The sequence below is a fragment of the Larimichthys crocea genome, chromosome XI (assembly GCF_000972845.2).
Source record: "Larimichthys crocea isolate SSNF chromosome XI, L_crocea_2.0, whole genome shotgun sequence".
Lineage (NCBI taxonomy): Eukaryota > Metazoa > Chordata > Actinopteri > Sciaenidae > Larimichthys > Larimichthys crocea.
Genome location: NC_040021.1, coordinates 21675758 through 21693672, shown reverse-complemented (window position 1 = coordinate 21693672; position 17915 = coordinate 21675758). Strand labels below are relative to the sequence as shown.

General features: G+C 41.5%; 2 protein-coding genes across 4 annotated transcripts in view; both read left to right on the top strand.

Moving 5' to 3' along the window:
- Positions 1 to 385: 385 nt before the first annotated feature.
- flvcr1 (FLVCR choline and heme transporter 1) lies at positions 386 to 13921 on the top strand. Its single transcript, XM_027284134.1, has 10 exons — positions 386 to 1709; positions 1967 to 2111; positions 3049 to 3189; positions 3459 to 3526; positions 4702 to 4805; positions 6137 to 6247; positions 7412 to 7517; positions 7645 to 7756; positions 7853 to 7920; positions 9566 to 13921. The coding sequence occupies exons 1-10, from the start codon at positions 1014 to 1016 to the stop codon at positions 9662 to 9664; spliced, it is 1650 nt and encodes a 549-aa protein (XP_027139935.1). The 5' UTR covers positions 386 to 1013; the 3' UTR covers positions 9665 to 13921.
- Positions 13922 to 16004: 2083 nt separating this feature from the next.
- The window catches only part of LOC109138652 (titin), a 31553-nt gene continuing 29642 nt past the window's right edge, over positions 16005 to 17915 (top strand). For all 3 annotated transcript variants that reach the window (XM_027283952.1, XM_027283951.1, XM_027283953.1), the window contains exons 1-3: positions 16005 to 16068; positions 16524 to 16841; positions 17463 to 17780. In XM_027283952.1, coding sequence (XP_027139753.1) covers positions 16023 to 16068; positions 16524 to 16841; positions 17463 to 17780 — 682 coding nt within the window. In that variant the 5' untranslated portion in view covers positions 16005 to 16022. The remainder of the gene's footprint in view (positions 16069 to 16523; positions 16842 to 17462; positions 17781 to 17915) is intronic.

Below are 17915 nucleotides of genomic sequence, written 5' to 3'. Positions count from 1 at the left end.
TATTACCATAGAAACACCGTACAGTGCTGTGATTTTCATCTGTAGTGACATAACTCAGTAATACAGATGAAAATCACAGTATTGTACCGTGTTTCTATGGTAATATACAAAAAAAAAATAGTATTTTAATGTTAAATTACACTCTGATATGGTGATAATATGTGGTTTCTTTAATATTACAATATCATAATTCAGAAGAAGTTATGGTGGATGGTTAGAATACAAACATATGAGTAATAAATAATAATAAACATTGCATAATACAACGTGTAACATGTAAATATATGTGAAAATTATTAAGATCTTATCAAAAAACACTAAATTTCAATATCTAATATAACATATATTGTATATTATGTATATTATATATTGTATTATATCATCGTGGTTTTCAGAAGAGTTTAGTAGTTTGGTAGAAATACTGTGATTACTGTAAAACTACTGTGAATTTACTGCAAACCATTTCCTGTCAAAGTACAATAATATGTTTTACAGTGCATACACAGTTAATAATCATTGTTAATGTGCATTAGTGAGTCTGCTTCCACTTTACTCTCTACGGGCTGTTGCATCATGTGTTTCCAGCCTCCACATGGTCACAGATTACAGTTACAGGCAGCGCTACAAGATACTACAAGCTGCTGCTGCTGCTCTACCATTGGCTCCTGGGCATCGGAAGGCCGTGTGTCAGCGTCATCTGAACAAAAGATAGAGGGACCCAGAGAGGCATCCAGCCATCCGGAGAGGAGGCAGACAAGACGCGCAGCACCACACGGGCAGCATGCTGCTGGAGAGAAGCCGGGAAGAAGAGCAGTGGTTATTTTAATATTCCTGCAGCCGTGATCTGGTCCACGTCATATTCTCTGATGATATTTCACGCGTCAAAGCGGCATCACAAAGTAACCGAATGAGGAAACCGCTCGTTCCTGCGCGCCCTCGCTTCCTGCCTCGCCCCTAGTCTCGCTCATCAGCCGGTGAGAAGGAAACAAAAAGAAACTACCCACACGTGCATCATGGTTGCCGGTGAGCTCGTGCAGGAGCACATGCCACCTGACGGCATCACGATCGCGAGGAAGTCTCCCGAGCTGCGCGGAGCGAGCGAGCGATGCGCGGACGCGACATACGCAGCGGCGCCGACGGCGACGACGCGCGGCGAGACGGACACCGAGCGAGAGCTGGAGCAGGAGAAGGAGGTGCCGGCGGATGAGAGAGAGGCGATGCTGCCCAACGGAGGAGGAGGAGGAGGAGAGGTGGGGGAGAAGAGGCTGGAGACCAGGCTGTACGGGCGCCGGTTCGCCGTGCTGGCGGTGTTCAGCCTGTACTCCCTGCTGAACGCCTTCCAGTGGATCCAGTACAGCATCATCGCCAACGTGTTCACCCAGTACTACGGCGTGACTAACGACAAGGTGGACTGGCTCTCCATCGTCTACATGGTCGCCTATGTGCCGCTCATCTTCCCGGCCACCTGGCTGCTGGACCGTAAAGGTCTGCGGCTGACGTCCCTGCTGGGCGCCGGCCTCAACTGCGCCGGCGCCTGGCTCAAGTGCGCCAGCGTGAGCCCCGAGCTGTTCGGAGTCACCGTCACCGCGCAGGTCGTCTGCTCCGTGGCGCAGGTGTTCATCCTCGGCCTGCCGTCACGCATAGCCTCGGTGTGGTTCGGTCCCCGGGAGGTTTCCACGGCGTGCGCCACAGCTGTGCTCGGGAACCAGGTCAGTGTGTGTGTGGGCCACAGAGTATTACTTTATCATGTGTGTTTATGGTTAGAATAGAAACATATGAGTAATAAATAATAATAAACATTGCATAATACAACATGTAACATGTAAATATGTGAAAATTATTAAGATCTTATCAAAAAACACTAAATTTCAATATCTAATATAACATATATTGTATGTTATGTATATTATATATTGTATTACATCATCGTGGTGTTTGTAAACAATATTCCTGTGTGTGTCCGCAGTTGGGAACAGCCATCGGCTTCCTGTTGCCTCCAGTTTTGGTCCCCAACACTCCTGATGACGTTGAACTGACGGGCCACAACATCAGCATCATGTTCTACGGCACCGCCGCCGTCTCCACGGTCCTCTTCATCCTCACGGTTATAGGTACACACACACAAACACACACACACAGCCCTGTGTCAAGGGATGTAGCATACATTTACTGTGTGCAGCCATCTGTGTTCATCAGATTTGTGGTTCAGTTACCTCAACGTCATGTGAGGTGACCACACATGCACTCAAGAGCTGAGGTTTGTGTCCTCGTCAGGATGCAGATATGACGGCTCGTTACATCTGCAAGAGACCAGTTCAGAATTAGGACTCAAGGATTAATATTATAATAGGATTAGGCTAAAGAGAGATCAGAGGTTTGAGCATCATTGCAAAAATAATAAAACAATCAAGAAATTTGTATTTTTGTGATTTGGCGCCCCCTTTTTCAGAGTGCAGTACTACCGCGGCGTCTGTATTTCAGCTCCTCTCTTACCTCTTTTATCTTTTTGGCTTCTTCCGTCAACGTCCTCTTCGTTTTCTCAGCCTCTGCCATTATGTCCATAGAGGCTGCTGAGTCTGGTTGCCCAGCTCCTGTTCTGGCACGACACACCGTCAGCGTTCGCCCATGCTGAAAACCTCTTCTTCTTCCCGGTGGTACAAACACTAACACTCCCCTCCCGGAGCTCTGATCTCACAGTCCAGGCAGCCCGGCTAACAAACTTAAACAGCAGTTTACTTCACTGTCCATCAGGAAAGTCTGTAAATCACAAAGAGTTGAGGCGGAGCAGCCGGAGGACATCAGACAACATCCGTGAAATACGATCCAGTTTCACCAAAATCAGTGAAATAGTCGGCGGTGTGTGACTCCGTGCCGTTTAAGAGCAGGCTTACGGGGCACAGAGTCACATCAGCTATATAATGTGTTATGGAGAGGGTGAAATCGTCTCATTTTAGATCCCGCATCGTGTTATTTATGTTGCTTACTCCTCATTAGGGAACATCATCACATATTTAACGATCTAACCCGAACTCGCCTCGTCCCCTACAGTCATAAAGGACCGGCCTTCCCTCCCTCCCAGTCAGGCCCAGGCTGTCCTTCCAGACTCCCCGCCTGAGGATTACTCCTACAGACAGTCCATCGTCAACCTGATCAAGAACAAAGCGTTTGTCCTCCTGCTCGTCAGCTACGGTAAGTGTGAGCGACGTTCAGCGACTAAGACAAAACCACACCAGTGCTTTGTTACGTTTTCCTGTGAGCCATCGCTCGCTTCTACATACCCAAGTTTTAAGTTGTGACCCTGAAGGCTGATTACAAACAGACACAGCGCTCCCACAGCAGAAACTGAGAAATCCTCAGAGCCACTTTAGACACGCAGCCAGTAAATGATAACATGTCTGATAACATTAATGTGTTTGTTGTTCTGACTGTACTGCCTCTTTGTTTCTGTCCGTCTGCAGGTATAATGACGGGATCCTTCTACTCCGTCTCAACGCTGCTCAACCAGATGATCATGGCCTGCTATGAGGTAAAAAAACAACAACAAGTTAATGAGTGAATTAAACTGTTTAATCGTGATCTCTCCTGTCTGTTTCCATCTGGGTTTTAAGAGAGGAAACACGACACGAAGTTCACAGAATCTTTGTTACATAAACTTAATGATTCATGGAGTTTTTGGAGATGGTGATGGTTGTTCTGATGCGTAGCGTAGTGGTTGCTTTGTCAATCCAATGTTTGGCAACCACTTGAAGGATTCCAATGATATTTGCTCCAGATGTTCATGGTTTGCAGAGGGTGAACCCCCGATGACTCCAGTGGTTCTCTGAGCCACTGACAGCATACATAAACATACTTAAAGGTCCAGTGTGTGAGACTAAAGGGGGCGCTATCTGCACAGTATGGAATATTATATGTATAACTATGTTTTCATTTGTGTGTTCACATCAAAGTGCACAATACAAGCCAGATCATCACGTAACATACAAAGTGCATGCGTGTTGATTTAGCTTTTCACCTTCAGTTTCCCACACGTTTGTGTTTCTAAGACTAACAAATGACGGCGCGTTGGTTCACATGCGGGCCGGGTCGATCCATTGTCTTCAGTGCTGAAGAGCAAACCAAAGAAAAGCTGTCGGATTACCGTCGACCTTTGTCACTTATTGTCCCGTTTTGAAAGTCAAAGACACAGAGCAGGTCAAACAACACGACAATGGAACAATCCCGATCAGATAATCCAGAGCTCTTTCTTAATCGTCACGCCAATATTTTCAACTTTGTATGAAAATAAGCCTGAAAGGAAAGAAAGAGGAGAAAGAACAAAGAAACTTCTGAGGGCTTTGATGAGACGCGAGCTTATTGTCGGAGTTCGTTAGCTGCGTTCACGCATGCCTGCTGCCCACCATAACAACGTCAGTGCACACACACATACACACACATATGCACAAGAGGCCAAGCGATGGAGAGAGAGAGCGATTCATTCACTCCAAAGCTCTTCAGTCTCTGTCACACACACACACACACACACACACACACACCCCTCACACATTTGTACACACTTACAGAACATGTGACCGGCTTATCGTCCACCTTTACGATGAACCCTCGTGTTTCTGCTCAGGTTTCATGAGCATGAAAACACAAAAAGCCGTCCAGTTTCCACTCGTCTGTATTAACTCGTCTGTCTGTCTCCTCTTCTGTTTTCAGAACCAGGAGCTGAATGCCGGGAGAATCGGCTTGACTCTGGTCGTCGCCGGAATGGTCGGCTCCATCCTCTGCGGCCTGTGGTTGGACCACACAAAGACATACAAGTAGGCCACACACACACACACACAGACACACACACACACTTTGCCCACCTGTTAATTTCTTGCTGCGTCTTTATAGGACGATGGTGCAGTAGCAGAACGTGAAATTTTACTTTAACGTTACACATAATGCAGTAATTATTAACATCTGGGAAAGGCCTTAAAAAAAAAAAATCTTTAGTTATTATTATTCTGGCCAAAAGTATGTGGACACTCAAAGTTTACAGGGTGTGATAAAGCCGAATCGCACTCTCAGTTCAATATTTAGTCAGTTGAAATTTGAATAATATGTAAATGTATGTAAAGTGCTACATGTCTCATAGGCAGTGTGCGCAAACGGCTGGAAGAAGGATCAGCAGGTGTGTGATTATTAAACACTCTCTGATTCAGCTTTACCTCAGGAAATGAAACGTGCTTCTCGGCACAAATCTACGCCCGAAGACAAGTGGAGCATGACTTTCCATCAGATAGTTACTGTAGTAACTGTATTAATTAAACTGAAAGACAGTAGAACTGTCATATGTTCACACAGTTATGGTAATTAATGTTACACAACAGTGTTTGCACTGACATGAGACTAAATGAAAAGGCTATGACGAGTCTCCTTCACAAAACAGCAGACTATTGACTTATATTTGTATTATACTTATATTATTATTCCATAACTGACCAGTCTGATGTGTGTAGAGCTCTGTATGGTTATTCCATAGCAGCCTGTTGTCATTCTGAAGGTATAGACAGGAGAAGTAATGCTTTATGTGGTTTTATACTTTTTTTGTCAGTATTTAATATTAATTTCAGGTTAGACGTCCCATTCTGACTCAAAACAATCAAATGCCGTTCCAAGTGCGCCCCCACTCTGAGTATATGTTCTTGACCCTGGCCTGCATTGGGTTGAAGTTTGGAGACTCTTTCCTACGCACCGATCTTTCCTATGTAGACTTCACTTTTTGTCCATGTTGGCATTGTCATGTTGAAACAGGAACAGGTCTTCCCCAAACATTGTCTGATTATATCATTGTTTGCTGTAGGTTTCACTTCACTGGGATTAAGACTCAGGTGTGTCACCTGCCGTCGTGTAATATGAGTTCAGAGTTCTTTCATACGATTGACCCAAAACAAATCATCTAACTAGGACGACGGGTAAAATGAAATTTGAGACAGTCACATTGAAGAAACTGAATCCTGACCACACCCAAACCTCAGACAGGTCGGGCCAGTGCTCTAGTTTCATTGGACTCAATAGTTTTACCAAGTGAATCCGGATGTGGGCAAATGTTGATTTGTTGACTCAGTGTCTGCCTCTGATGTGTCTGTGCTGCTGGTTTTGACAGGATGACGACTCTGATCGTGTACGGCCTGTCGTTTCTGGGCATGGTGGTCTTCACCTTCACTCTGAACCTGGACAACATCTACCTGGTCTTCTTCACTGCTGGAGTCCTGGGGTACGACGAGCACAAGTCACTAAACTATCCGACTATTTGTTCTAAAACATAGATACCTGTCAGCACCGCGGCACGTTGCAGGTTCAATATTTGACAGTTGAAACATTTAGATGTGAGACAGGATCCACCACGTGTCTTTGTGTGCATGTTAAATATCGACTTTACAGTTCCAGGCTGCACAGTGTCATAAAGTAAAGGGGCATAATTTAACCTCGTAAACGATCTGGCCTTGTAAAGACCAAACGACACATCAGTCTGCGTAACGCGTTCCCTTCCTTCATGCTTTACGTCCCGTAACAGCACCAGAGTTCAGTGGAAGATCTCAACGAATCAGAGAAGCTTCTTTTGATCACAGAGCTGCAGACTGTTGTTGCTTCTTTCACCCAGATGCTGAAATTCAAACTGCCAACCGTATCTTTAAACCATCTGACCTTCAGGCTGCATCGTGTCTGTGGAGCTTTACTGTCACGGCTGCTTTCAAAACAAATAATGAAGACACTGTCTCTGCTGTTGCAGGTTTAAACACAGGCCTGCTGCAGGCATGTATCACACACTGTGTGGATGTTTAGGTATAAATTAAAAGACGTTAACAAATGAAGTGTAAAGGTTTAGAAACTTACACATATTCCAATGCCTTTGAGGCTTTTTTTATTTGTTTGGTCCATGAAATGTGAGTAGATAGTGAAAAACACTGATCACGATGTCACAAAGCCCGAGGTGACGTCCTCTCATGTTTTGTTTTGACTAAAAATATTCAGTTTACTGTCAGAGAGGACGAAAGAAACCAGAAAATATTCACATAGAGACAGAGAACATGGAAAGTGTTTCTCTAAACGATGAATTTAATAGTTAGACAGATGACTAGATCGATTAATGAACTCATTCTTGCAGCTTTATTAATAAATATCCTGTGTAAATGTAAATTATCATTTTAACCTTTAACTCATAATATTTTTCAAATATTGTAAGTTAAAGGTTTGTGTGTCTGATGACTGAAGGACTAACAGAGTGTGTGTTTGTGGTGCCCCCCGTGGACACAAGTGGTACTGCTTTGTGTGTTTATGCAGGTCGCACCAGTTCAAATCTCCTTGTAGTGTGTTTAAACAGAACACACACATTATTTGACTTTATTTAGTCTCTGAACTGTGTGTGTGTGTGTCTCAGGTTCTTCATGACGGGTTACCTCCCTCTGGGCTTTGAGTTTGGAGTGGAGATCACGTACCCGGAGTCAGAGGGAACGTCGTCAGGACTCCTCAATGCTTTTGCTCAGGTATCGCAAAAGTTTTTTTAAACGTTAGCGTGATTTTGATTAATTCAATTTGATCGTTGAGAGAAATCTGTGAAGAGAAGCTAACTGTAGTGTGTGTGTGTGTGTGTGTGTGTGTGTGTGTGTGCAGATATTTGGGATCATTTTCACTCTGATTCAGGGTAAACTGACGACAGACTACAAACCGCTGGCTGGAAATCTTTTCCTCTGCGCCTGGATCTTCCTGGGAATACTGCTCACTGGTACGCTGTGTGTGTGTGTGTGTGTGTGTGTGTGTGTGTGTGTGTGTGTCCACGTCGAACCTATATTAAAAATCTTTTTCTTGTTTTGTGTTTCAGCCTTGATTAAGTCAGAACTCAAACGACACAACGTCAACATGGGATTAGACAGCAACCACCTGCAGGCAGTAAGTGCACAAAAACACACGTCTGCGTTCTTCTACCTGTAAATCACATTTCTTTAGTCACTTTGCAAGAGCTGCATGGTTTTTAGTGGTTTAAGAGAGACATTTATTTCAGTTCAGGCAGATAGGAAAAAAGCTTTTTCAGTATTTTTGTGTATTTGACGACGTTCTGGGTTAAAATATCTGAAATGTACCTCTGCCATCCCTGTGGAGTGGCCTTTAGAGAGGACAGCACTGAGTCTGAGTGTCTCTTTGTCCAGTATTTTCCCTCCTATTGACGTCCCATGGAGTGACCTTATGGCGAGACAGATTCTTGAGCCTCTCTCTGCTCTCCCTGAACAGAGGCCCTTGTCAGTCTGGACATTAAGTCTCCTTTTGTTTCCGTCCTGGCATACCAAGTGTCCTCGAAATGAATGACGCTATAAAAAAATCCTTCCTCTTCTTGAATCTAACCTCTGATGGTTTCTGAAGGTGCCTTGCAAATCAGGCCAGGGCAGACAGGCCAGGCCATTAAATCTGTTAAATCGTTTCGTCCGGCCTCTTCAATCAGTTTTTATTCTGCGTTCCCACCGTCCTGCTGAGTCACCGCTGAAGCTGCAATCAAACTCATCCTCTGCTTCCTCTTCACTCTCAGCTCAGAGGTTTCCAAATGATCACACGGGCACGTTTGAGCGTTATGAGACGTGTTTCAAGGTAGAAAATTTTGCCTTTTCACTGTGGCGCTACCTCATTTTACACGATTGTACTTTGTACAGGAGTTCAGTTTTGTTTTTATTTGGTCCAATCTGGTGTTAGGATAAAGAAAGACACAAGTCCAATATTCACCTTATTCTAGCTCTGTTTTACTGACTCCTGAGGGAAAAATCCAGATTTTTAGCTGCTTCACCCAGCTGGTTGTTCACTTCATCTCCACAGGATGGCGCCTTCCCTCTGTCATGTCTAATAAAGGACAGTGTAAGAGCCACGATGACAGCGTTAAGAGTGTTGAAGAATGTTGAAATGCTCTTTTAAGTTGATTGTTGGTGACGTCACAGCCACTCAGGCGTCAGATATGATTAAGCAGCCTAAAGGAGCAACACGTTTTTTTGATGGTCGGTCAAGATTGAGTCACTTTGTTGGAAGATTCATCACCAGTCAAGCTTATTGCCGATGGTTTGCATAATAGTGGCGGTAAAGAGGATTATTTGACCGATAACAGACAGGAGTCAACACTGAAAAAGATATTTGAAACATGCATTTGAGTTGACGTACTGAGAGTCAACAAAAACAAGTTTAAATGAGCCTCCATGAAAGAGGACCCGCTCCCACTGCAAATATAAAAGGAGAATTTAAAAAATATATATATATTTTCATGTGATTACACATGCACGATACAATATATTTATGAATATTATATTCCATGTCTGCCTTGTTCTGAAAATCATGGTCTCAAATCTTACAAACTGCACCTTTAATGCAGTTTTATAAAATGATATTTAACTGTCCCGGTTCCCAGTGGAGGTGCAATAATTCTGGGTTGTTACTGACAGGTTGGCTGACGCAGATTTATTTAAGAATTCTAATCTAATTCTTCCTCCGCAAATAACAACGAATGCTTTTTGAATTTGTTCTGATCACCACCTAACTCTCTATCTCTCTTTCGTTCTAGATTCCGACTGAATGTCCTGGGGACTGCCCTTCAGAAACCAAGTCCAACGGCGTCAAGCTGGAGCACTCGATCAGCTTCTCCCCTGAAACCTCGCTGTAACCCTGTCAAGTCACTGGATCGTAGGACGGGTAAAGAAGGTCAGCTGTCCTGGGATACGTGTTGGCACCATCTTCCATGTGAAGTACCTAGAGGTGCACTTGTTTTGTTTTTTTCTTTTGCCAAGAATAATCTCCTCGATAATTGGAAAGCTGGAGGTTCTGGATGTGAGCCAGGTCTAATCAAGCACAGCCACAATCTGCAGTGGATTCAAGCCAGGCGCGTGACCGACAAGTTGGTCAACGTTCGTCCCAAGATGTTTGACTCCCACAGGTGCACCGAGGTGCCTCGTGCTCCAGAACACCTGCACAGAAGAAGCATTGACAGAACTGTCGACGGTCGTACGTATGCAGTAACACGCAGAAGAAGCTCCACTGCACTTTATTTGTATTGTGAAGCGTGGCGCTTCTTTAGATCATCGTCAAAACAAAAGCAGGTGACGGTTTTTGGAGCCTCGGGGTGTCTAAGAACTGAGAAGAAGCATTGTGTTCGGTTATGTACTGCAGCCACTGCTGCCTGCACAGCGCCAACATTTCCTGAGTTTACTTGAATTATCCTTTCATGCTCTGGACCGAAGTTGTACAACACACTGTAAAAGTTGTTAATGTTGCTTCATTTGATCTCTTCTTTACAAACGACACTGGTTATGTTAGTTTGCATCTGAAAGCTGTTTTTAGGACGAAGGATAGTCAACGTAAATCATGTTTATTTTCCTAAAATGCTGCATGCATTCTGTTCGAGACGACAAAACCCGACTGATATATTGGTCAGCCGGTATTGGCACATCGCAAACATATCGGTACGCGATATGAAAACTGTTATTTAATGCAGAAAAAATGCTTGTGGTAAGTAGGAATGTAACGATACACTCAACTCACGACTCGATTCGAGTCACGATTTTTTGTTCACGATACGATTCTTAATCGTGTCACGATGCATCGTTACATCCCTGGACTGCTACTTATAATTCTGTGGAAAGGACCACAGAGTAAGAGAGAGGAAGCAGCTCTCAGCAGTGTCAACAAGAAACAGTTGACAGTGTATATATATTAAATTATTTAACATGTTAAAGAATATTTACTTAAATGTTCTTTACTAAAGTTATTTCTTTTTGGAAAGCAACTCTTCGGAGTACCTCGATAAAGTGAATCGGTGCACAGTCCACGAAGAAAAGCTAAAACAATCTGTGAACCTTTCCCCTCTAAAATCAGTATCCGTCTTAAAAAGTCACATTGCAGTCGGTCCGAGACGCAGCTGCAAATAATGCATGGTTTGTTTTAGTCCACATAATAACGGACTGACTTAAGTCCGACGAGGCAGCGTGTGGTGGTGCCTAGAGAAATGGGAATATTCTTTGCAGCCCCTTCAGCACAGGGTGAACACCTTGTGTTATAAACAGCCAGAAAATGCGTCGGCAGTATTTGCACATTGTCACGTAACTTCTGTTTGCTCGACTCCTGGATCATTATGACATCAACCTTACACAGAAGCAGAACTCACTCAACCACAGACAGTGAGACAGCTACACAGAACGCTACTGAATGATGCATCATAGAGGATTTAGAAGGGGGTATTCCTGACTTGCTTTTATTTGCAGCCTCTTCTTATTTTTTCTTTTGTGTTGCCGGGATCCATAAATGGTTGGAGTTCTTCCATTGCGACTGAATGCGGCGGCAGCAAAAACAAACACACAAAAAATGATTGAAGCAAAAGACTAAAAACTTTTTGAGGTGCAGTTGCGCATCCCTGAGATTTTTCCCTCTTTTCCTTCACGTCACTTAACCACCACAACCGGACAAAGGTGGTGGTGGAGTGAAGGGCAGTAGAGGATATTAGGAACTGTTTTTATTCCAAGTAATATATTGTTCTTATGATTCATGTGACTGTCATAGTAAACAATGAGTCATTCTCAAAGATGTTGGCTCTTTGTGTAAAGTCATATTTATTTAGTCATTTCTTTACCCATCGCTATTTCTGTTAAATCCTAGCCCAAAGTTAAAGATGGCTAGATAGATAGATAGATAGATAGATAGATAGATAGATAGATAGATTACAAAGACTTGACAACACAACTGTGCTGCAGTGTTTTCCTACACAAACCACAGTGGACCAAACAGAATGTGAACATGTTCTGACTTCTGTGCACAAAGCAAAAACACACGCACAACTTCAACAAGTTTTATACTGAAAATACATGACTTCAAAAGTGTTTTTCAATGTTGGACTCCCGTCCGTTACTGCACAGAGAATCTGCATGTCTGAGGCAGAGCGGGCCGGAGAAGCACAAACGTGTTCGATGTTAAGTTATTTTCATTTAATTTATGTCGTAAAAATGTGTTGACCTGTATGACTTCTGCTTTTTGTAGATTTCTTTACCCGTTTATAACTCGAAGTATACTTTTTTTTTTTACTTAAGTGTGAATGAATGTTGCCAACTTTAACAGTTTCCGAATAGAAAATGTGTATTTAGCTCACCGAGGTGTAACACGCTGCCTGCGCATGATGTATTTTTAAATTGTTTACCTGACGTTCATGTGCAAGAACAGATTTTGTTTGGCTTAAATTTAAATTTTAAAAAAAGGTAAATCCTTGTACAAACTGGACATGGTTTGATTTTTTTTCTTCCACTATAAAATGGCACATTATCAACTTCACCCCTACAAGCTTCACACCACTGTCTGCAAGACTTTTCTGACTAATCTACTAATCCGAGTAATTCTGACTAATATTATGTTATTCTCTGGACTTTTCAACATTTCAAAATGAATCATTAAAGGAACTGCTCATTGCATTTGGAAATTACTACAAGTTGCCACACAAGGCCTGTGTGAGAATATTAAAATCAATACACAGGCGTTTTACTTTTACCCTTTCTGAATATACTTTAACATAACGTTGCAGGCTATTTTCAAACCCTTGAAAGTTTTTCTCTGTTTTCTCGTTCTTGGCAGTTCAACATCTAACATCTCTCTCTTATTTTTGTAACTTTTATAGAAGACTAAAGTCTTGATATATACGGTCATATAATTTATTCATTCTGTCAAGTTAGACTATTTAATCGTCTCTGTGAATAAATTCTTGGCAAATTGCACTGAGTGAGATTCTGAAAGGGTTAATAACACATGGTCCTCTGGATGGAAAATTACTGAGAATTTAACTTGTCTGGTGCAACCTGTCAGACACTTCATGACATATGTTTTCATACGAATGTGTCTCTTCAGTCTGTGAACTATATATAACATTTTACACGTGACATCAGGAAATGACTGTATCTACTAGGTACTGTGACTACTGCTGACGCTATTCTACGTATTAAATTTGCTCTGCTGTAGCCACAAAACACGTCTGTGAATTTAGAGGCACTGCCATGGAAATGAATTTCTGGATGTCAGGGAATGTTTTCATGGTTGTGGACTTTAAGTTCACAGTGTAACTGTTATCTGACACACAACAACTTGGCAGAGGTCAAACTGACGAAGACAAAAGCAAAGACAGATTTCTGGTAATGGGACACTTTCTTACAGGATAAGGCTTTTGTTAGTTTCTCATTATGCTCTCCAGCCTTGATACTCTCTCTGTGGCACTCAGCACAAAGACAGTTAATGTTTTTCTGAGGTTGTAAGTCAAAAAGTGAAACAAAAGTGTTTACAAATATATATTTTATGATTTATGGCTCTGTAATTTTCCCAAGTATCGATGACTCAAACTTTAGAGGAGGAAGTAATACATTTTCTTGAGACAATTTTCAGCTGCATAGTAGTACACATTAGATACTCCAGTGAGTAAGTGAGTGATTTGTGGCTGCAGGATGGTGTACGTGTGCAACAGTGTGGCTCATCAATAGTTTCTGAGAAACAATGAATATGATACACACACACTGCACTTGTTAGTGGACCCATTTGTTGTTGCTTTTGGTCTTGACAATAAGAAATAAGAGAAACTATCATCAGCCTTATCCTCTCATCCAAAATGTGTGCTGAGCCAAAACCACAGTGGAGGTACTTTATTTGCGCAGATTTTTGCACTTTCTAAATATATATCACTGTTTAAAAGTATGTAAAAAGTTTTGTTGCGTTTATCTGTGAAGCTGCTGTTGGATTTCAGTCATTTTCTAAGCAGTTTTTACACTGGGATGTTAAGAAATCTTTGCTGTCATGAATTCTCGAAACACGCGATATGCGGATGACATTACTCTCTACGTTTCTGTTGTAATCAAAGGACGCTGGGTTCATTCACAACAATAAAAGCATTTTACCCCAATGTGCAGTGTCTTCATGAGCACACACTTTATCCAGTCACTAAAAAAATGTCATTAGTTTGGTGTACATAAATAGAGACACCTTTTTAACCTCATAAAACCTGAAAATCTGTGAGATATTCACGAATACACTGTTTTGTCCAGCTAAAGCAACAATGATCTTTAATTATCTGTTGTTGTTTTTTTGAGATATAACATAGAAAGTATTGATGATATATGCCACTACATGTGTCTTTTATAAAAATATTTGAGTTTCTCAGATTTGCTGACCTGCAATTGTCAAAAACATGGTAGAATTTGTACTGTTACTGTAACTACTACTACTACTACTACTACTACTACAGCAATTTGAGGAAGTGAAATGCTGTTCTTGCTTTTTTTTGTTGTTGCTGAGCTAAACCCAGCCGACAACTTCCTCAAGATGTCTGTGATGACATGAAATTAAGTCATTTGTCCACGCAACACTTTTTTTTTTTTTATGAGTAAAATAAAAAAACGTTGACAATGTTGCTATCGGACGTTATGTATGACAAGTCTGGTGGTGAGTGATGCTACTTTACTCAGAAACTCGACCAACAAAACCACAATTTCGTCATCACCTACAGTTTTGTGTCAGTGTCAAAAACCCTGACAGGACATTAACTGCTGAACAGACCGAACACAACGCGTTGTTGGAATTAACCCTCATTTCAGTGCTTCACTTTGGAGGTAATTGCTCTGATTTTCTTTCCTTATTTAAGTTTTTGAACATTCATTCTTATCATTGTTCAGTTCTTTCTTTTTAACTGCTGAAATCTGTCAATAATATACAAAAATAAAAAGTTAGATACTTCCTTCACTGCACATACAACCCTGGAGATATGCACTATTTCCTCCTGTTTGATATTTGGTTAAAAAAAAATACAATGCCAATTTGTTTTAAGAAATTTGCCGTTCCCTTTTAAAAATCTGAATATTATGTGTTTTTAATGGTTTAACAGGGTAGAGATGCTGAAAGAGACTCAGACTTTTTTCTTTTCTTTTCGTGTTATTTTGGAATAACACGAGATTTAACACTGACTTGCTGGGTGATGATAAAAGTCACACTTAGGTAACAAATACTGTCACGTGAATCTGACCATATACTTGTTAACATCAATGTTCATCACATTTTATACCATGCAAAGGTCTTATCTTATCTATTATCTCATGTAAGTGCAGTAGTGCACAATTAGTTCCCATCTCCTGATTGGCCTTTACACTGTGATGCTGTGTATAAAGAACAGTGCTATCTAGTGGCATATAAAGAAAATTACATTTCATATTATTACTTCATACCTGGCTGCACGTTATGTGATGATTACTGTTGCATAACTGCTAAGTTAAGCACAAGTTAAATTAGTTGGATCTAGAATTAATTTGATAAACTTTTATGACCAGTGTAAAGACAATGATTGTGTAGGATATATATATATATATATAACGCCGCCCCATAAAAGTTATTTTTGAAAGTTTCTTTAATGTCAATTTTGACAGGAATATTTTAAAACAAGTAAAGAAAGAACATGAGGTGCATTTAAAGAGGAAATTCAAGTACGCAAAAAAAACTTTTTATGAATACTTTCAAGTGCCAACACATCAGCACAGCAGTTGGGTGACACAGGTAACAAAGAGTTTTCTAACTCTAAACGGCACGCTGTGGTTTTCTGATGGGGTTTACGTTCTGGACTATTTATTGTTAGACTTCTCACAGTGAAGCATAACAAAGAGTCCACTGACTCACTAACTGAGACATAAATGACTCTCTTACATAAACGTTGTACTCAACCCTGATTAGGCTGTTCCTCCATAAACGTGTCAGCAGACTGCCAGCATCGCAGCAGACTCTTCATCTCTCACCAAACATGTGATTTCCTGTTTTGATTCAAACACAATGAAAATTAAGATATTATTATGCATTAATACGCACTGTGTGGGTTTATATTTCAAGGGAGTCTAATCATTTCTTGGAGTGTGTATAGATTGTGATCTGTGTCTCTGTTGCTGTTTTTCCTAAGTTATTTTCATCGAGTACATCAACCACAAAGAAACAGCGTCCGCCCGCTGACAGAGAGAGTACACGAAATGTCCCTGCTGGAATTAATCTCGATTCTTGTGCTTCAGTTTGCAGGTAAATATCTGCTTTCTTATTTAAATGTTTCAGGTTTTCCTAACCATTCGTTACCTTCGAACCTCGACTCTGGCCTTTCTGTGTGTAGTTTGCATGTCCTACCCGTGTCTCTGCGTCTCACCGGGTACTCCAGTAAGCAGTTACAGATAATGGATGTATGGATATAAACTTCAAGGGCAGTGAAGTAATGATGCAATAGTCTGTCATGTATATATATTTTTAAAAATGACATCCTTTGTCGTTTCCTGAACATTTTTCCTTGATCTCGATGAAAAGCATCAAGCTGTTTCCTGAAGAGTCTGCAAATCACTGAGACATAAATTAAAATGATTCATTAAACATTGTCTCTAAATGGCCGAGGATGACACGTTCTCTTTATGTCATTGCAAATATAAAATACTGATTTCATATGTAATGTGTCATTTCTCACAGAACATGTTTTCTTTTCTTTCCAGCAGGCGTCAGTGCAGAATACATCTCTATCTACAAAACACCTGGACAAGATGTCATCCTGCCCTGTGGCACAGCATCACGCTCTGACTCATCATGCTCCATCATTTCATGGTTTTACCGCAGAAATTATTTTACGACCTTCACTGAGGTTTACAAAGGAAATGTTGAGCAGAGCTCATCCCGAGCTGCCAGGCTGAGTCTGGACTCTTCCTGCTCTTTGGTCATTAAGGGCGTCACTGCTGAGGATGTTGGTCTCTACACCTGTCGACAGAGCAACAACGGTTATGGGGATGTAGATGTATATCTGAGTCTTTCGACAAGTGAGTCTTGTTTCCGTGAAAAGTCATTCAGATGATGAAAAGAGAATTTTACTTTTGGACTTTTGGAATTTGGCTCAGCCTCATTCCAGCTGTACACCATTTACCTGTCCACTATCTCTATCCAAACAAAACCAGTGTGATATGTCAGTGTCCTGGTTAAGATGGACAATGAGGCAGTGATTACTATACTACTAGTTTTGGTCACACATACGCAAAAAAGGTAGCAAACCGACCGGCTCGGCCGGGAATGGTGTGCTGTGACTTTCTCTAAGGTTTTGCCAAAAATGGCAAAAATCACGGCAAAATTTACAATGGGTGTGTATTGGCAAAATGTTCGAGAGCTAGAGTGGAGACAGAGAGAAACTTTCGTCAAAACATACATTTGTTAACTGCTCTTGTGGCCAAAAATGTCACTGTACAGAAATAATTTTAAAACGTAGTAAAATTCGTGGGCTACGTCCACATATGGAATCTTTTTTACCACGTGGGCGAATGACTGCACGCGGTAACTTCTCTGACTTTATTTAGGTTTTAAAATACATTTCGCTGTGGGGAAAAAAGGACTATATGTATAATTGAAGGAAGTCTTTTTTCACAGAACATGTTTTCTTTTCTTTCCAGCGGGCATCAGTGCAGAGATCATCTATATCTACAAAACACCTGGACAAGATGTCATCCTGCCCTGTGGCACAGCATCACGCTCTGACTCAACATGCTCCATCGTTTCATGGCTTTACAGTAGAGATTCATCTGAGACCTTCACTGATGTTTACAAAGGAAATGTTGAGCAGAGCTCATCCCGAGCTGCCAGGCTGAGTCTGGACTCTTCCTGCTCTTTGGTCATTAACAACATCACAGCTGAGGATGCTGGTTACTACACCTGTCGACAGAGGGACGATGTTAATCAGGATGTACCTGTTTTTCTAAGTGTTCTGACAAGTGAGTCACATTTACATGAAAAGTCATTCAGATCATCAGCATAGAAGTGAATGTCTCACTAGTTTGAGAGGAGCGAATCTGATTGGCCAGTGTTAGTTGCAGTCCTCCTCGAGCTTACAGGGATTGACATATCAA